General features: G+C 48.4%; 1 protein-coding gene across 3 annotated transcripts; it reads left to right on the forward strand.

The window, feature by feature from the left end:
• Positions 1–2668: 2668 nt before the first annotated feature.
• HINFP (histone H4 transcription factor) lies at positions 2669–16114 on the forward strand. Of its 3 annotated transcripts, none has more exons than XM_023208448.1 (10): positions 2669–2782; positions 8378–8568; positions 11797–12026; positions 12610–12721; positions 12903–13055; positions 13569–13646; positions 13734–13854; positions 13937–14075; positions 14168–14292; positions 15143–16114. In XM_023208448.1, exons 2-10 carry the CDS (start codon positions 8388–8390, stop codon positions 15555–15557), a joined length of 1554 nt encoding a protein of 517 aa, XP_023064216.1. In that variant the 5' UTR covers positions 2669–2782; positions 8378–8387; the 3' UTR covers positions 15558–16114. The 3 variants fall into 3 exon arrangements, with proteins under 3 accessions (XP_023064216.1, XP_023064217.1, XP_031789675.1); XM_023208449.2 differs by having other exon boundaries at positions 2718–2792; XM_031933815.1 differs by lacking the exons at positions 2669–2782; positions 8378–8568; positions 11797–12026; positions 12610–12721 and adding an exon at positions 13316–13370 and having other exon boundaries at positions 12950–13055.
• Positions 16115–17365: the final 1251 nt, after the last annotated feature.

Raw genomic sequence — 17365 nt, forward strand, 5'->3', positions numbered from 1 at the left:
TTTTTTTTGAGACGGAGTCTCGCTCTGTCGCCCAGGCTGGAGTGCAGGGGTGTGATTTTGGCTCACTGCAACCTCTGCCTCCCGGGTTCAAGCGATTTTCCTGCTTCAGCCTCCTGAGTAGCTAGGACTACAGGCGCCCACCACCACACCTGGCTAATTTTTGTATTTTTAGTAGAGATGGGGTTTTGCCATGGTGGCCAGGCTGGTTTCAAGCTCCTGACCTCATGATCTACCCGCCTCGGCCTCCCAAAGTGTTGGGACTACAGGCATGAGCCACCGTGCCCGGCAAAACCCTATTTTAAAATAAGGACCAAGTTATAACTCACTGTTGTTAAAACCAAAAACCAAAATTTATGCACAAGTATGACTTTACTATCTTAATAGCATTTTAAATTTTATTTTATATATATTGAACATTTAATATGTTTGCTGATTATACAAATTTTTTTTTTTTTTTTTTTTTTTGAGACGGAGTCTTGCTGTGTCTCCTGGGCTGGAGTGCAGTGGCCGGATCTCAGCTCACTGCAACCTCCGCCTCCCGGGTTCACGCCATTCTCCTGCCTCAGCCTCCGGAGTAGCTGGGACTACAGGCGCCCACCACCTCGCCCGGCTAGTTTTTTGTATTTTTAATAGAGACGGGGTTTCACCGTGTTAGCCAGGATGGTCTCGATCTCCTGACCTCATGATCCGCCCGTCTTGTGCTGGGATTACAGGCTTGAGCCACCGCGCCCGGCTGATTATACAAATTATATAGGTTTATTTTTATATTAGAAGATACAGAAAACTACAATGCAATTAAAATATCAATCTTAACGAACTTTATTGAGGTATATTATTTAACAAGTATGTCTTGAACCCTTACTGAGTTTCAACCACTGGGCTGAGTGATGGGTTTTTTGTTTTGTTTTGAGACAGAGTCTTGCTCTGTTGCCTAGGCTGGTGTGCAGTGGTGCCATCTCAGCTCTCAGCCCACTGCAACCTCTGCCTCCTGGGTTCAAGCGATTCTCCTGCCTCAGCCTCCTGAGTAGCTGAGATTATAAGAGCCCGCCACGATGCCTAGCTAATTTTTGTATTTTTAGTAGAGACGGGGTTTCCCCATGTTGGCCAGGCTGGTCTTGAGCTCCTGACTTCATGTGATTCACTTGCCTTGGCCTCCCAAAGTGCTGGGATCACAGGCGTGAGCCACGACACCTGGCCCACTGATGGGGTTATAAAGGTGAAGAACTAGTCTAGTGCAGAATGCAGAGTAAACAGATGAATACAATGTGATTGAGCTGTATTGTTAAATACAAGAAAGGACTATCAGGGAGACTTTTTGGAAAAAGTGTCTACACTGAGACCATAAGAATTAGTAGGAATCAGTCAAACAAATGTGGGAGGAGGAGAAAGGGATTATTCCAGGTAAAGAAAACAAGTCCAAGGCTTGAGAGGTAAAAGGTGGCTTGGTGTGGTGGAAAAGGTGAAAGAAATTTGCGGGCCGGGCGCGGTGGCTCAAGCCTGTAATCCCAGCACTTTGGGAGGCCGAGACGGGCGGATCACGAGGTCAGGAGATCGAGACCATCCTGGTTAAAACGGTGAAACCCCGTCTCTACTAAAAAATACAAAAAACGAGCCGGGCGAGGTGGCGGCGCCTGTAGTCCCAGCTACTCGGGAGGCTGAGGCAGGAGAATGGCGGGAACCCGGGAGGCGGGGCTTGCAGTGAGCTGAGATCCGGCCACTGCACTCCAGCCTGGGCGACAGAGCAAGACTCCGTCTCAAAAAAAAAAAAAAAAGAAAAGAAATTTGCAACTGGAGAGCAAGAAATATGGTCGAGAGGGACTAAAAAAAAAGTAGACAGGGAGAGCCCAGATGCTAAACGGTCTAGAAAGCCTCAGTATGGTTTTGGAGCTTTGCCCTGAAGGCAATAGAATGCCTTTGAATTGTCTGAAGCAGGTGGTAACTTGATCAGGTCTACTTTTTGCAAAGTGGAGAATGCTTTGGAAGGAAGCAAGTGTGCACGCAGCGGGAGCCGTTAGACTAATGTATAAATCCTGCCTGGAGGTCATCACTGGACAGGGGAGGTGGGGGAGGCGGTGAAGATAAAGAAAAGGGGATGATTTTGAAATATCCTGTTTTAAAAGGAGGTAGAATCCACAGAACTTGGCGATGGATTGGATGTGACAAGTGAGAGGAATCAGTGATGACTGCCAGGTTTCTGACCTGAACAAGTGGATGGATGAAGGGAAGCCAAGTTTTGGGGGGAAAGGGAAACATAATACTAACATTTAAAACATAATAAGACTAAGAGGCAGAAGGAAAGGGTAGAACCTTCAATTTGAGCCGAGCAGGGCCGACGGCGCTGGGCAGCCTCCCACGCCTTTTTCTCCGCGAGGCCCACGCAACCGGCCAACTAAAGCGAAGAACCACGTGAGGGTGACCCCACTGGGCACCGGGCGCGAGCCCTGCGCATGCCCGTTGGGTCCCGGAGGCCGAGTCTGCGCAGTTAGGGGAATTCAGGCCCATATGCTCCCCGCCTTTGCGTCGCCGCGAGCATCCAGGCGCGGTCATGTGCTACCTTTTGCACGTATCCGGTCGTCCCTCTGTCCGCCTGGGACGCCTAGCCCCACCCACCGTTCCCGCCCCTTCCGTGTTTTGGTGCGCACGGGTTCCGCCAGACACTACTACCATTGGCTGTCAGTCGGATCCGAGAACGCGATTGGCTTTCCTTGACCGTCCCTCAAGCGCCTCCCCGGAGATGGTCTGAGGTGGGAGAAAAACTGAAGAGACCCGGAGCCGACGGACGGTAAGCTCGGGTATGTGCTCTGCAGGGGCTGCAGGAGGCCGAGCTCTTCCCGAGTCACTTCGGCGAGTCTTCTTGCCGCTTGGCCACGCTGGTCTGCCCTGATCCGGTCCCCTCACCCCGACTTGAACCTCCCTGCTTTCTAGTCTAGGGTCTTCGCTGCGGCTGAGAGTCGGTCGCTGCCACGCCTTGGGGGAAGGATTCCGGGAAGCCTGCGGGACTGCGAGTGGAGAGGTTTTGTCCAACGGGACGGTCTCCTTCCTTCTGTCCAAATTCTATTTGTCCTTCGAGGCGTGGTGCGGGCCCCACCGCTTAGGGGAGCCTTCCTTTTCGCCTGACTGCGGAGGTTTCTTTCTGTCCTGGTCTCCCTCATCGGGTACTTTGTTTTGGTCGTTATCTTCATATATCAGTCTTATCTCTTTGGCCAAATTATGAGTTCTTAGGCGTTTAGGACCCTCTTTTTCTTGAATACCACAGTTCATTCATTGTCTTGCATTACAATATGTGCTCTCTTAAGTGTTAAGAGGGTGGAGTGATAATCATGCCCCTGTCTCCTCAGAGTAGAAACAAGCGACACAGAAAGAGAAATTAAAGAAGGCAGGAGGACAGTCAGAGAGAGTCAGGGAGTTTTGCCTAGATTTCAGATCATTCTGTATCTCCAGCTAGCTTGCCTCCTTGGTCTTGCCCACTAGTCTCACAGCAGGTGTATGTTTAGAATATTTGTGCTCGGCACAGTATAGGGACACAGGCAGGTATGATATGGTTTCTGCTCAGAAGCTTCTTATAGTCCAATTGGGTAAACGAGACTAGAACATATAAAACGACCGTGGCAACATAAAAATAGGGTTGAGGTTTTATAGTGTCAGCTGTGCCAGCCATAGAACTAAGGAGCAAAAGTAGATCCAGGGATGGGGTAGTTTAGGAAGGCTTCCCGGAATGTGATTACCTCCTGATATTTATTGAGTACCTGGGGTGTACAAAGCTCTGTGCTGAATCTGGGAACGAGAAATGAATAAGTGATGGCTACTATCCTGAGAAACTCCTAGTTTGATTGCAGTGATAGCAAAGATGTGGATGGATGCTGTGGGCAGGAGATGGGATATGCCAGCTGTACCTGGATGAATTAGGAAAGGGGTCATCAAAGAGAAGGCTTTTAGGTTTGAAGGGCAAATAGAAGTTGCATAGGCAGGCCTGTCGCGGTGGCTCACACCTGGAATCACAGCACTTTGGGAGACCGAGGTGGGCGGATCACTTGGGGTCAGGAGTTTGAGACCAGCCTGGCCAACATGGCAAGACCCTATCTCTACTAATACTACAAAAATTAGCCGGGCGTGCTGGTGCGTGCTTATAGTCGCAGCTATAATACGTCGGAGGTTAAGTCACAAGAATCACTTGAACCTAGGAGGCGGAGGTTGCAGTGAGCCAGGAGGATCACACCACTGCGCTCTAGCCTGGGCAACAGAGCAAGACTTCGTCTCCAAAAAAAAACAAAAGAACTTGCGTTGGCATAGAGTTTTAGGAGAATGTAGGGTATTCAGAGACAAAGATGATGGAATCAGAGGAAGAAGGAGTAAAGTATGGGTGAGGAAGCCAGAGAACAGCATCGTGTGGGGGAAAGCATGATCTCTGGATTGGAATGAGGGTGCTCTTACATCAGATGAAGTGTAGAGAGGACTCACCACAGGGCTGACACACCGTAGCCTCTCAATAGATGTTCGTTTCCCTACCTAGACCTGGAGAAGTAAAAATGAGACCACCTTGAGAAGAGCCTTGCATTTCATACTGTAATAGAGAGTCAGAGGAGGTATGGGATTTTATGACTTTTGGAAGCTTTTTTTCTACTTTTCTTACCCCAACATTATAAAAAGCAGTCAATATTCAATATTTCTTTCTTCTTCTTCTTCTTCTTCTTCTTCTTTATAAAAAGCAGTCAATATTCAATATTTTTTTGACAGAGTCTGGCTCTGCCACCTAGGATGGAGTACAATGGTGTGATCTTGGCTCTTTTGCAACCTCTGCCTCCTGGGCTCAAGCCATCCTCCCACCTCAGCCTCTTAAGTAGCTGAGACTACAGGTGCATGCTACCACATCGGCTGTTTTTCTTTGTTTGCTTTTTGAGATGGAATCTTGCTTTGTCGCTAGGCTGGAGTACAATGGTGCGATCTGGGCTCACTGCAACCTCCGCCTCCAGGGTTCAAGCGATTCCCCTGCCTCAGCCTCCCTGGTAGCTGGGACTACAGGCGTATGCCACCACACCCAGCTACTTTTTTGTATTTGGCCAGGATGGCCCCGATCTCCTAACCTTGTGATCCACCCACCTCGGTCTCCCAAAGTGCTGGGATTACAGGCATGAGCCACTGTGCCTGGCTGATTTTTGTATTTTTAGTAGAGACGGAGTTTCGCCATGTTGCCCAGGCTGGTCACAAACTCCTGAGCTCAAGCCATTTGCTCACCTCGGCCTGCCAAAGTGCTGAGATCGTGAGCCACTGCGCTCGGCCCAGCAGTCAACATTTGTAATAGGGATTCACTGTTAGTCTGTGAGCAGCTCAGCAGCCCCACATACACCCCAGAGTGTTAAGGATGACTGGATTCTTCTCTGAGGAGGAGAAAAGGCTATGTAGGTATAGTAGGTTCAGAAAAGCCTGTATTGGAGGCATGAAGGATCTTCTGTTTTTTTGTATTTTCTGTTTTTTTCCTTTTAGTATTCAGTAAAGGCCTTTTTCAGAGTCCCCACCTGTCTCAGGTAGGCCAGAGAGAGCAACATGGTGGGGTCAGCAAGAATCAGTGAGAATTCCTGAGGAGAAGGTGACACTCAGGAGACAGAGCCAAGGCCAGCTAGTGTCCTCTGTCTACCAGAAGGTTTGCTTGCAATGTCACCCTCTGTTCTGTATTTTGTTTATTCTTTATTGTTACTCAAAGTATGCTTCTGGAACTGCTTGTATCACAACTGGGGTGCTGAGTAAAAAGGGCACATTTCTAGGCTTAACCTCTGCCTTCCTGAATCTGAACTTCTCAGGCAGGCGCTGGATAACTCTTCATTCATGTGCAGATCTAAAATTGAGAACTGGCCGGGCATGGTGGCTCACATCTGTAATCCCAGCACTCTGGGAGGCTGAGGTGGGTGGATCACCAGAGGTCAGGAGTTCGAGACCAGCCTGGCCATCATGGTGAAACTCCGTCTCTACTAAAAATACAAAAATTAGCCAGGTGTGGTGACACACCTGTAATCCCAGCTACTCAGGAGGCTGAGGCAGGAGAATCGCTTGAACCCTGGAGGTGGAGGTTGCAGTGAGCTGAGGTTGCACCACCGCATTCCAGCCTGGGCGACAGAGCAAGACTCTATCTCAAACAATAAAAATAAAATAAAATTGAGAACCTTTAGTTGTGTGTGTGTGTGTGTGTGTGTGTGTTTGAGACAGTCTCACTCTGTCACCCAGGCTGGAGTACAGTGGAATACAGTGGCACGATCTTGGCTTATTGCAGCTTCTGCCTCCCAAGTTCAAGTGATTTCCTGCCTCAGTCTCCCGAGTAGCTTGTGCCACCATGCCACCATGCCTAGCTAATTTTTGTATTTTTAGTAGAGACAGGGTTTCACCATGTTGGCCAGGTTGGTCTTGAACTCCTAACCTCAGATGATCCACCTGCCTTGGCCTCCCAGACTGCTGGGATTACATGTGTGCACCACTGCACCTGGCCAAGAACCTTCAGTTCTGTGTTTATCTTTCTTCAATAAATATTTATTACAGACTGGGTGCAGTGGCTCATGCCTGTAACTCCAACACTTTGGGAGGCTGAGGCAGATGGATTGCTTGAATCCAGGAATTTGAGACCAGCCTGGGCAACATGGCAAAACCGTGTTGCTACAAAAACAAAATAAAAATTAGACAGATATGGTGGTGCATGCCTGTGGTCCCAGTTACTTGGGAGGCTGAGGTGGGAGGATCTCCTGAGTCTGGGGAGGTCAAAGCTTCAGTGAGCTGTGATTTTGTGCCACTGTACTCAGCCTGGGTGACAGAGTGAGACTCTGTCTCAAGAAAAAAAAAATGTGTTACATGCCTAAGCATTCCTAGCAGTGTATAGACTAACCCAAGGTGCAGTATAAACAACATAGATAACGGCTTTTTATGTTCAAATGGAATCTACATTTTTTTTTTTTTTTTGAGAGGGAGTCTGGCTCTGTTACCCAGGCTGGAGTGCAGTGGCCGGATCTCAGCTCACTGCAAGCTCCGCCTCCCGGGTTTACACCATTCTCCTGCCTCAGCCTCCCAAGTAGCTGGGACTACAGGCGCCAGCCACCTCGCCCGGCTAGCTTTTTGTATTTTTTTAGTAGAGATGGGGTTTCACCGTGTTAGCCAGGATGGTCTCGAACTCCTGACCTCGTGATCCGCCCGTCTCGGCCTCCCAAAGTGCTGGGATTACAGGCTTGAGCCACCGCGCCCGGCCGGAATCTACATTTTAACAAGGTATTAGCAGAGTGGTGGAGTAAACCATTGGATAGATTAGGTAAAGGCAGATTGTATGGCACTTTGAAAGTCTGGCAGGGCACTTATGATTCAGTAAGAAATAAGGAGCTTCTGGGCTCATCTGCAGGCTATATGGAGTAGAACCATATATGGACTAGAGTCAGCTCAACATGACCCTGCCATTACCACTAGTGTGTGGCTGTGAGCAAGACAGTTGACCTCTGGAACTTCAGGTGTTTATCTATAAATGATTAAAAATATCACCTACCAGCTGAGTGTGGTGGCTCACGCCTGTAATCCCAGCACTTTGGGAGGCCAAGGCAGGTGGATCACCTGAGGTCAGGAATTTGGGACTAGCCCGACCAACATGGGGAAACCCTGTCTCTACTAAAAATATAAAAATTAGCCAGGCATGGTGGCAGGCACCTGTAATCCCACCTACTTGAGAGGCTGAGGCAGGAGAATCGCTTGAACCCAGGAGAAGGAGGTTGCAGTGAGCTGAAATCTAGCCATTGCACTCCAGTCTGGGAGACAAGCGAAACTCAATCTCAAAAAAAAAAAAAAGCACCTACCCCAAAGGGTGGTGTTGGTAATTAAATGACATAATGCAAATAAAATGCTCGAGTATGGTGCTTGACATATAATAAGTGTGAAATTAAAAACAAAAAGATTTATTATCTTCATTTTGCAGATGAGAGTATTCAGAAGTTACGAGTTAAGTTCTTGACAAAGGTCATACAGCTAGTAGGTGGTGAACAATGGAGCCAGGATTTGAACGCGATCTTTCTCAAAAGCCATCTGTTTGAACCTGAGCATTGTTCTTCCTCACATAGGAATAATTCTTTCTTGGTGGGTTGCTCTGAAGCTTCATGAGAAAATGTCTGTTAAAGCGTTTAGCTCAGTTTAGCCTGGCACACACTCAGTAGTGTTAGTTTTTGTTCTCCCTTTCCACAAACACCAGACATCCTCCAGGGATTTAAGGAATTACTCCATCCTTACTGTGAAAGTGCAGGGTTTCTCATGGGTCACTGGAACAACACGTGCTGATTCTAGGCAGGCTGCCTGCCCAGCTTTTTGCCCCCAGCAGCACCTGGGTGGAATTCTTGCAGCTGTGGATTTCTTCCTCTTCCTCTAGGGTGAAGGCCATGCCACCTCCTGGGAAAGTTCCTCGAAAGGAGAATCTGTGGCTCCAGTGTGAGTGGGGGTCCTGCTCCTTTGTGTGCTCAGCCATGGAAAAGTTCTTCGAGCATGTCACTCAGCACCTGCAGCAGCACCTGCACGGCTCTGGAGAGGACGAGGAAGAGGAAGAGGAGGATGACCCACTTGGTAAGACAGCAGGACACAGGAAGGGGAGGAGCTCAAAGAAAGGTGGAAAATCTGACTTTCTTTTCCTTAGAGGAAGAAGGCAGCCTGAGAGAATGGTGATTTATTTTCCTAATTGTGTTTTTGTTGTATATAAAAACATTGTAAACTCATTTATAGAAAACTCAGTCAACAAGGATATAAGGAATAAATCTGCCATCCTGTCATCAAAAAGTAATTGCTGATAGTACTTTAGTGAACATTATTTTTGACATCTCTTTGCATGTGTTTACATATATTTAAATACAGATGAATATGCTTTTTTTTAAAGATATTTCTGTACAAGTTGTTGGCAACCTGTTTTTTTTTTTCTTTTTTTTTTTTTTTTACTCTGCTAGTATTCCCAATTTTTCTTTTTCTTTTACTGCAACCAGTCAGAAATGCATCTTATTTTTTAGAGACAGGGCTTCTTCACCTTGTCACCCAGGCTGGAGTCCAGTGTCATGATCATAGCTCATTGCAGCCTTCAACACTCAAGGGATCCTCCTGCCTCAGCCTCCCGGGTAGCTAGGACTGCAGGCGTGTACCACCACCACACGCCAATGTTTTTTTTTTTTAATTTTTATTTTTTTTAGAGACAGGATCTTGCTTATGTTGCCCACAGATCTCAGACTCCTGGCCTCGAGCAATCCTACCTCAGCCTCCTGAGTAGCTGGGACTATTGGCGTGTGCCACCAAGTCCAACCCTACTCCCACCTCCGAATTTTTTTTTTTTTTTTTTGCTTTGAGACGGAGTCTTGCTCTGTTGCCAGGTTGGAGTGCAGTGGTTCAATCGGCTCATTGCAACCTCCGCCTCCCAGGTTCAAGCGATTCTCCTGCGTCAGCCTCTCGAGTAGCTGGGACAACAGGCGTGTGCCACCACGCCCAGCTAATTTTTGTACTTTTAGTAGAGATGGGATTTCACCTTATTGGCCAGGATGGTCTCGATCTCTTGATATCATGATCCGCCTGCTCAGCCTCCCAAAGTGCTGGGATTATAGGCTTGAGCCACTGCGCCCGGCCCCGTCTCACACTTTTTAACCTTTCTCTGACTTATGTTTTAGGTATGCCTTTTATCAATAGCAAATAACTGGGATTTTAATAAAATCCAATCTGAAAACAATAACAATAGTGAACTCTTCTGTAGTACCTACTGTGTGTCAAGTATTGCTGGGTACTTTTTCTTTTTTTTTTTGAGACAGAGCCTCGCTCTTGTCGCCCAGGCTGGAGTGCAGTGGTGAAATCTCAGCTCACTACAACCTCCACCTCCCGGCATCAAGCATTTCTGTTGCCTCAGCCTCTTGCCATGATTACAGGTGCCTGCCACCACACCTGGCCAATTTTTGTACTTTGAGTAGAGATGGGATTTCACCATGTTGGCCAGGCTGGTCTCGAACTTCTGACCTCGGGTGATCCACCTGCCTCAGCCTCCCAAAGTGCTGGGGTTACAGACATGAGCCACCTCGCCTGGCCAGTACTTTTTTAAACCAACATTAAAGCACTGTTTCCCACAGAGCCTATGAGATAGGCACTATTATTATTTATTATTATTATTATTATTTTTTGAGATGGAGTCTGGCTCTGTCGCCCTGGCTGGAGTGCAGTGGCCGGATCTCAGCTCACTGCAACCTCCGCCTCCCGGGTTCACGCCATTCTCCCGCCTCAGCCTCCTGAGTAGCTGGGACCACAGGCGCCCGCCACCTCGCCCGGCTAATTTTTTGTATTTTTAGTAGAGACGGGGTTTCGCCGTGTTAGCCAGGATGGTCTCGATCTCCTCACCTCATGATCCGCCCGTCTTGGCCACCCAAAGTGCTGGGATTACAGGCTTGAGCCACCGCGCCCGGCGAAGAAATAATACTTTTTTTACTGAATGCTTTCTGCAATGTTCTATCCTATTCTCTTTTATTTAAAAAGAAAATGTAGCTTTTTCTTTTTCTTTTTCTTCCTTTTTTTTTTTTTTTTTTTCTGAGACAGAATTTCCCTCTTGTTGCCCAGGCTGGAGTGCAATGGCGTGATCTCGGCTCACTGCAATCTCTGCTCACTGCAATCTCTGCCTCCCAGGTTCAAGTGATTCTCCTCCCTCAGCCTCCTGAGTAGCTGGGATTACAGGCATGCACCACCATGCCTGGATAATTTTGTATTTTTAGTAGAGACAGGGTATCTCTATGTTGGTCAGGCTGATCTCGAACTCCTGAACTCAGGTGATCCGCCCACCTCAGCCTCCCAAAGTGCTGGGATTACAGTCATGAGCCACCGCACCCAGCCCAAAAATGTGGTTTATAGTTCATTGAACTGATTTCATCACCCACTAGTGGGTCATAACACAGTCTGAAAAACTCTATTCTACAGGAAATACGGAGTCAGCTCTCCTTCTCCCACCCCAAATTCTGTTTTAAGTCTGGTGACTGTGAACCATAACTGATAGTTTCAAAATTCAAGTCATATTTATACAAAAGAAAAATTGGGGCATGATTATATTTTCTAAAGTATCTGAGTTTCAAAACAAGTTAACTTCCATGAAGCACTGAAAATACAGTATTTAGAGATGCTAGAGAGATAGGAAATGGATTGGAAGAGTTGATGGGGCCTTCTTGGAGAAGGCAGATCTTAAGCAAAACATGAGGGGAAGCAAGACTGGTGGTTTTACAAGAAGTGGGAGGTGTCTGAGATCGAGGGGCAGCATCTTCATCAGGAACTGCAGAAACACGTCAGAGGTCTTGCATGCCGGCCATTTCTGCTGTCTGTTTCTGGCATAGGCCTTGCACACACTCTCACCTCTGCCTAGACCACACTTCCCCTATTTACAGATACTCATCTGTTGTCCTTCAGAGTTCAACATGGGGACACTACTCAGAACACCATGTCTACATCAAATTATCTCTGTTTAATACTTTTATAGCACCATGTATATCCCCACTTTGTAACACTCATCACTGGTTGCAGTTTTATATTTATAGATCTGATTATATGATGAATATGCTTTCTCCCTGACTGAAAGCTATGTGAGGGCAAGGAGTGGGACACTTTTTACTTGTTAGAGTCCCTCTACCTGGCACCCAATTTATGTTCATTAAATACTGGTATTTGCTAAATGAACTCCTGGTAATTGGGTTAGAGTCCAGCCTCCTCACTCTCTGTTTAGTGGTGCAATGGGAAGGTGACCTGAGAGCCTTGGAAAGTGTCCGACTCTTCCTTTTAAACCCCTTTCTACAGAGGAAGAATTCTCCTGCTTGTGGCAGGAATGTGGCTTTTGTTCTCTGGACAATTCTGCTGACCTCATCCGCCATGTCTACTTCCACTGCTACCACACCAAGCTGAAACAGTGGGGGCTGCAGGCCTTGCAAAGCCAGGCTGACCTCGGCCCCTGCATCCTGGACTTCCAGAGCCGGAACGTCATCCCTGATATCCCTGACCACTTCCTGTGTCTGTGGGAGCACTGTGAGGTCAGCAGGCAGTGCCAGTAATTGGGGTGGAAGGAAGCTGGGGGTCTTAACTCTGAAGCCTTGTCCCTTTCAGGGATGCCTTATATTTCCAAGATTCCTGCTAGTATCTCTCCTCCATTTCTTTTGCTCTCTTTAAAATTTATTTATTTTTTACACACAGGCTCTTGGTCTGAAGCCCAGGCTAGAGTACAGTGGTGCAATCACAGCTTACTGTTACCTTTAACTCCTGGGCTCAAGCAGTCCTCCCACCTCAGCCTCCCAAGTAGCTAGGACTACAGGCATGTACCACCATGCCCTGCTAACTTCCAAATTTTTTGTAGAGACTAGGTCTGGGTATGTTGCCCAGACTGGTCTCAAACTCTTGGCCTCAAGTGATTCTCCTGCCTCAGCCTCTCGAAGTGCTGGGATTAGGGGGTTGAGCCACCACTGTGCCTGGCCACTCCTCCATTTCTGTGTAGTGCCTTTCTTCAAACTTTCCCATCCCCATCAAGTTAATTTGGGAGAGAGCCAATAATTCTTTGGGCACATAGGGGTGAGTCCCTCTACCCACCCTCAGTCCTCACCCCAAGTTGCCCTGGCACAGAGTTCCTTCGACAATCCTGAGTGGTTTTATCGGCATGTGGAAGCACACAGTCTGTGCTGTGAATACGAAGCAGTCGGCAAGGACAACCCTGTGGTGCTGTGTGGCTGGAAAGGTAGGGCTACTCCTTAACTTCTGGCCTCTGGAAGAAACCCTGGGATTGCTGAAGAGCTAGGACAGAAGGGGATAGGGGTCCTACAGGGGCAAGGTTGGCTGCTGGCTGGAGGGACTCAGGGGTACCAGATCCTGGGCAAAACGGGTTTTGTGGCTGGAGACTGACAGGGCTTCCTTCCTAGGCTGTACCTGCACCTTCAAGGACCGCAGTAAACTTCGGGAGCACCTCCGCAGCCATACCCAGGAGAAAGTGGTAGCCTGCCCCACCTGTGGGGGCATGTTTGCCAACAATACCAAGTTCTTAGATCACATCCGTCGCCAGACCTCATTGGATCGTAAGTAGTCAAAGGAAGTGGGGTAGATGCAGGCTATCCTGCTTGTAATGGGTTAGGGGCATGTTTCTAGTGGGGGTGGCTACTGAAGAGACCTGCCTCTTGGCTCCCTCTTCTTTTTGGGCTCAGGCACCTCCCATAGTCTCTTTGCTGATTCAGATTCATAGACATTGTTATTGAGTACTTACTGTGTATATTACCAGTTACTCAGGGAATCCTCACAACAGCCCCATGAGGTAGGCTTCTTATCCCCCTTTTTGCAGATGAGGAAACTGAGGCTCAGAGAGGTTAAATCACTTACCTGAGATCACACAGCTAGTAAGTGGTGAAGCTGGAATTCTAACTCAGGTTCTCCAAGTCCCATGCTCTTTCCATGATACTGTGTCCATTCATAGCTCCCTAAGCTCTCCTTTTCTCCCTGGGTGGTTCCCTTCTGCCTGGGATGGTTCCCCTCTCCTTTCTGTGCCTGCCCACTATCCCCTACAGCCCTCCTTTCTTCTGCCTGCCCCACCCCAGAGCAGCACTTCCAGTGTTCTCACTGTTCCAAGAGATTTGCCACGGAGCGGCTGTTGCGGGACCACATGCGCAACCATGGTGAGTGGCCTGCGGCCCCCAGCCTCCCTGCTGCCCTCCAAGCTTCCAGAAGTTCTCACATCACAGCCTCCTCTCTGCTTCTCTCAGTGAATCACTATAAGTGCCCTCTGTGTGACATGACCTGCCCGCTGCCTTCCTCCCTCCGCAACCACATGCGTTTTCGTCACAGTGAGGACCGGCCCTTTAAATGTGACTGTTGTGACTACAGGTAAGGGGGACTAGGGACCAGAAAACAGCTCGTGTTCCAGTGTTCCCCATGTCCTCCAATCCCTCTTGATTTCTCATGGCAGCTGCAAGAATCTTATTGACCTCCAGAAGCACCTGGATACCCACAGTGAGGAGCCAGCCTACAGGTGTGATTTTGAGAACTGCACCTTCACTGCTCGCTCCCTCTGCTCTATCAAGTCCCATTACCGCAAAGTACATGAAGTGAGTGGGGATGGTGGTGGGAAGGGCTAGTGGAAGTATGGAGGACCCTGGGGTGAAGAACTGGTATCATTTTACCCTTCCTTCCCCATCAGGGAGACTCTGAGCCAAGGTACAAATGTCATGTGTGTGACAAATGCTTCACACGGGGCAACAACCTCACCGTGCACCTTCGCAAGAAGCACCAGTTCAAGTGGCCCTCAGGGCATCCCCGTTTTCGGTATGTCTCTCAGCCCTCCCTCGCAGATTAACACACTTGTTTTTATACCTTTTCAACAAGCTGTGAAAACCTTAATTTGATGGTGGTTTTATGTCTACCGTTTCCATTTAGATGCAAAGAATCCTAAGAATAATGGTGGAGCAAAGCTTATTTTTCTGTTTTTTGATTGTAAGGCATGGTGCCAAACCCAATAAATCGTGCCAAAAAGTCCTGCAGCCAGAACTAGAGCTAGAGTCTAAGGGTTCTGATCCTTAGCTCCAAGGCCTTCTTATAAATCCTTTGACACTTTCACCCTTCAACACAGTCAGTCTCTGTTTCTCTGGTTGGGTTTCTACATAAAACTTTCCATTTTGGCCGGGCACGGTGGCTCAAGCCTGTAATCCCAGCACTTTGGGAGGCCGAGACGGGCGGATCACGAGGTCAGGAGATCGAGACCATCCTGGCTAACACGGTGAAACCCCGTCTTTACTAAAAAAATACAAAAAAATTAGCCGGGCGAGGTGGCGGGCGCCTGTAGTCCCAGCTACTCAGGAGGCTGAGGCGAGAGAATGGCGTAAACCCGGGAGGCGGAGGTTGCAGTGAGCTGAGATCCGGCCACTGCACTCCAGCCTGGGCGACAGAGCGAGACTCCGTCTCAAAAAAAAAAAACTTTCCATTTTGAGTAATGATCTTTCCCTCTTGCCTTTTCTTCTACATATTCCAATAATGACCTTTTTTGTCTTCAACTCCTGTCACTTGGAATCCAGGACTTCTTCCATCCCTCATGTTTGTTCCTTACTTTGCCAGCCTTCACGCCATTTCTGTATCCCCCTGCCTGGATTTGCTGCCCTTTATGCTCCTACCTCACCAGGTACAAGGAACATGAAGATGGCTATATGCGGCTGCAGCTGGTTCGCTACGAGAGTGTAGAGCTGACACAGCAACTGCTGCGGCAACCACAAGAGGGATCGGGCCTGGGAACGTCGCTGAACGAGAGCAGCCTGCAGGGCATTATTCTAGAAACAGTGTCAGGGGAGCCAGGACGTAAGGAAGAGGAAGAGGAGGGCAAGGTTGGCGATGGGACAGCCCTCTCAGCCTCTCAGGACAACCCCAGTTCTGTCATCCATGTGGTGAATCAGACCAACGCCCAAGGCCAGCAAGAGATTGTCTACTATGTGCTCTCTGAAGCCCCAGGAGAGCCTCCCCCAGCCCCTGAGCCACCCTCAGGGGGCATCATGGAAAAGCTTCAAGGAATAGCTGAGGAGCCAGAGATCCAGATGGTTTGAAGGCCGCAGAGCCAGACCATTTCTTCTCCAGTTCCTGGAGTTTGAGCCAGGCAAGTGGCTGTGCCCCTAGTGGACAGCCGTTGCCAATGGATGCCTTTAGGAGTGGTGCTGAGAGCAGTGTGGTCCACTCTGGTCTGGGTTTGCATCATTCTACGGACTCTAAAGACTTCCCTTTTCTGCCAGACTGCATTTTGTGGGGAGCCTGAGGACTTTGGATTCTTTGAGGGGATCCTGGATGTGTGTGTTCTTGTTAAAGAGGCTGTTGTCAGGCTTAACCATAACCCTCAAGACATGTTTGGCGGTGATTAAATCCTTTGCTCACATCCATTCCCATCTTTAGGGCTCCTTAGGCCCAAGGATGGCATGTGACTGGTCCCTACAAGGGTCCTTTCTTTGTCACCAGCCAAGGCATTGAGAACCAATTAGCCATTTTCCTCTTAAGGTTTCCTCTACAACTCCAAGGACTTTCATGATTATCCTCAGGGACAGGATAGGAGGCATTGAGCGTGTTTATTAACAAATTGTTTTTGGTAATAAAAGAAATGCTTGGACTCTTACTCATTTCTTCTTCTTCTTTTTTTTTTTTTTGAGACAGAGTCTCACTCTGTCGCCCAGACTGGAGTGCAGTGGCCGGATCTCAGCTCACTGCAAGCTCCGCCTCCCGGGTTTACGCCATTCTCCTGCCTCAGCCTCTTGAGTAGCTGGGACTACAGGTGCCTGCCACCTCGCCCAGCTAGTTTTTTGTATTTTTCAGTAGAGACGGGGGTTTCACTGTGTTAGCCAGGATGGTCTCGATCTCCTGACCTCGTGGTCCACCCATCTTGGCCTCCCAAAGTGCTGGGATTACAGGCTTGAGCCACCACACCCGGCCTACTCATTTCTTCTTACATTTGGTGGCAGTTTAATAGGTAATGAGGAGAATAGCCACCCAGAAGAGGAGCTGAATAGTTAGGCTTGTTCCCCTTCTGGTGGCTCAGGTGGTTTGTTTTTTGTTGGCTTAAGTGTCCTATTGTCCTCTCCTCCTCCCCTTGGTGAAACTTCACTATTTCTTCTCAGAGTATATGCCATTTCCATGGAGGTCCCAGGTCTTTGGCTGTGAGTGGGCAGTAGTGGTACTATAGAATGAACAAGAATGGGCTCACCAGGAGGATAGGGCAGCTGACCGTGGCCTCACTCTGAATACCGATTAGAACCCAGTGCCTCTAGGGTAGGGGTTCTTTACCTGGGAGTGGGAAGGAAGCGGGGGGTACAGAGTGGATTGGAAAGCCTCCTAGGGAAGGGAGGCAATCAAATGGTCCAGGAACCAAACTAAAAAATTATGTGTCTGTGCATTTTCCTGGGGAAAGGATCTGTTTTTTGCTGGATTCTCAAAGAGATTGAAACCTTGCAAAATAAGAATCATTATTTAGTCTGGTTCAACTACTTCTCAGCACCTTGTGTCCATTTTTATGGTCTACTGCTATACTAGAGAGGTCAAGGAAATAGTCTTAGGTGCACAGGAAGCTACCCAAAAAGGATGTCTGGGCCTTTTTTTTTTTTTTTTTAAAGACAATTCTATTACTAGAAAAACTAAGGTCGGGTGTGGTGGTTCACGCTTGTAATCCCAACACTTTGGGAGGCTGAGACGGGCGGATCACAAGGTCAAGAGATTGAGCCCGTCCTGGCCAACATGGTGAAACCCTGTCTCTACTAAAAATATAAAAATGAATTGGGCATGGTGGTGCGCACCTGTAGTCCCAGCTACTTGGAAGGCTGAGGCAGGAGAATCACTTGAAGCCGGGAGACGGAGGTTGCAGTGAGCCGAGATC

Source organism: Piliocolobus tephrosceles, chromosome 13 (genome assembly GCF_002776525.5).
Source record: "Piliocolobus tephrosceles isolate RC106 chromosome 13, ASM277652v3, whole genome shotgun sequence".
NCBI classification, from domain to species: domain Eukaryota; kingdom Metazoa; phylum Chordata; class Mammalia; order Primates; family Cercopithecidae; genus Piliocolobus; species Piliocolobus tephrosceles.

Coding starts and splice junctions, on each gene's coding strand:
- HINFP (XM_023208448.1), top strand. CDS start 8,388: ATGCCACCTCCTGGGAAAGTTCCTCGAAAGGAGAATCTGTGGCTCCAG. Junction 8,569..11,796: donor AGAGGAGGATGACCCACTTG/GTAAGACAGCAG, acceptor CCCTTTCTACAG/AGGAAGAATTCTCCTGCTTG. Junction 12,027..12,609: donor GTCTGTGGGAGCACTGTGAG/GTCAGCAGGCAG, acceptor GCCCTGGCACAG/AGTTCCTTCGACAATCCTGA.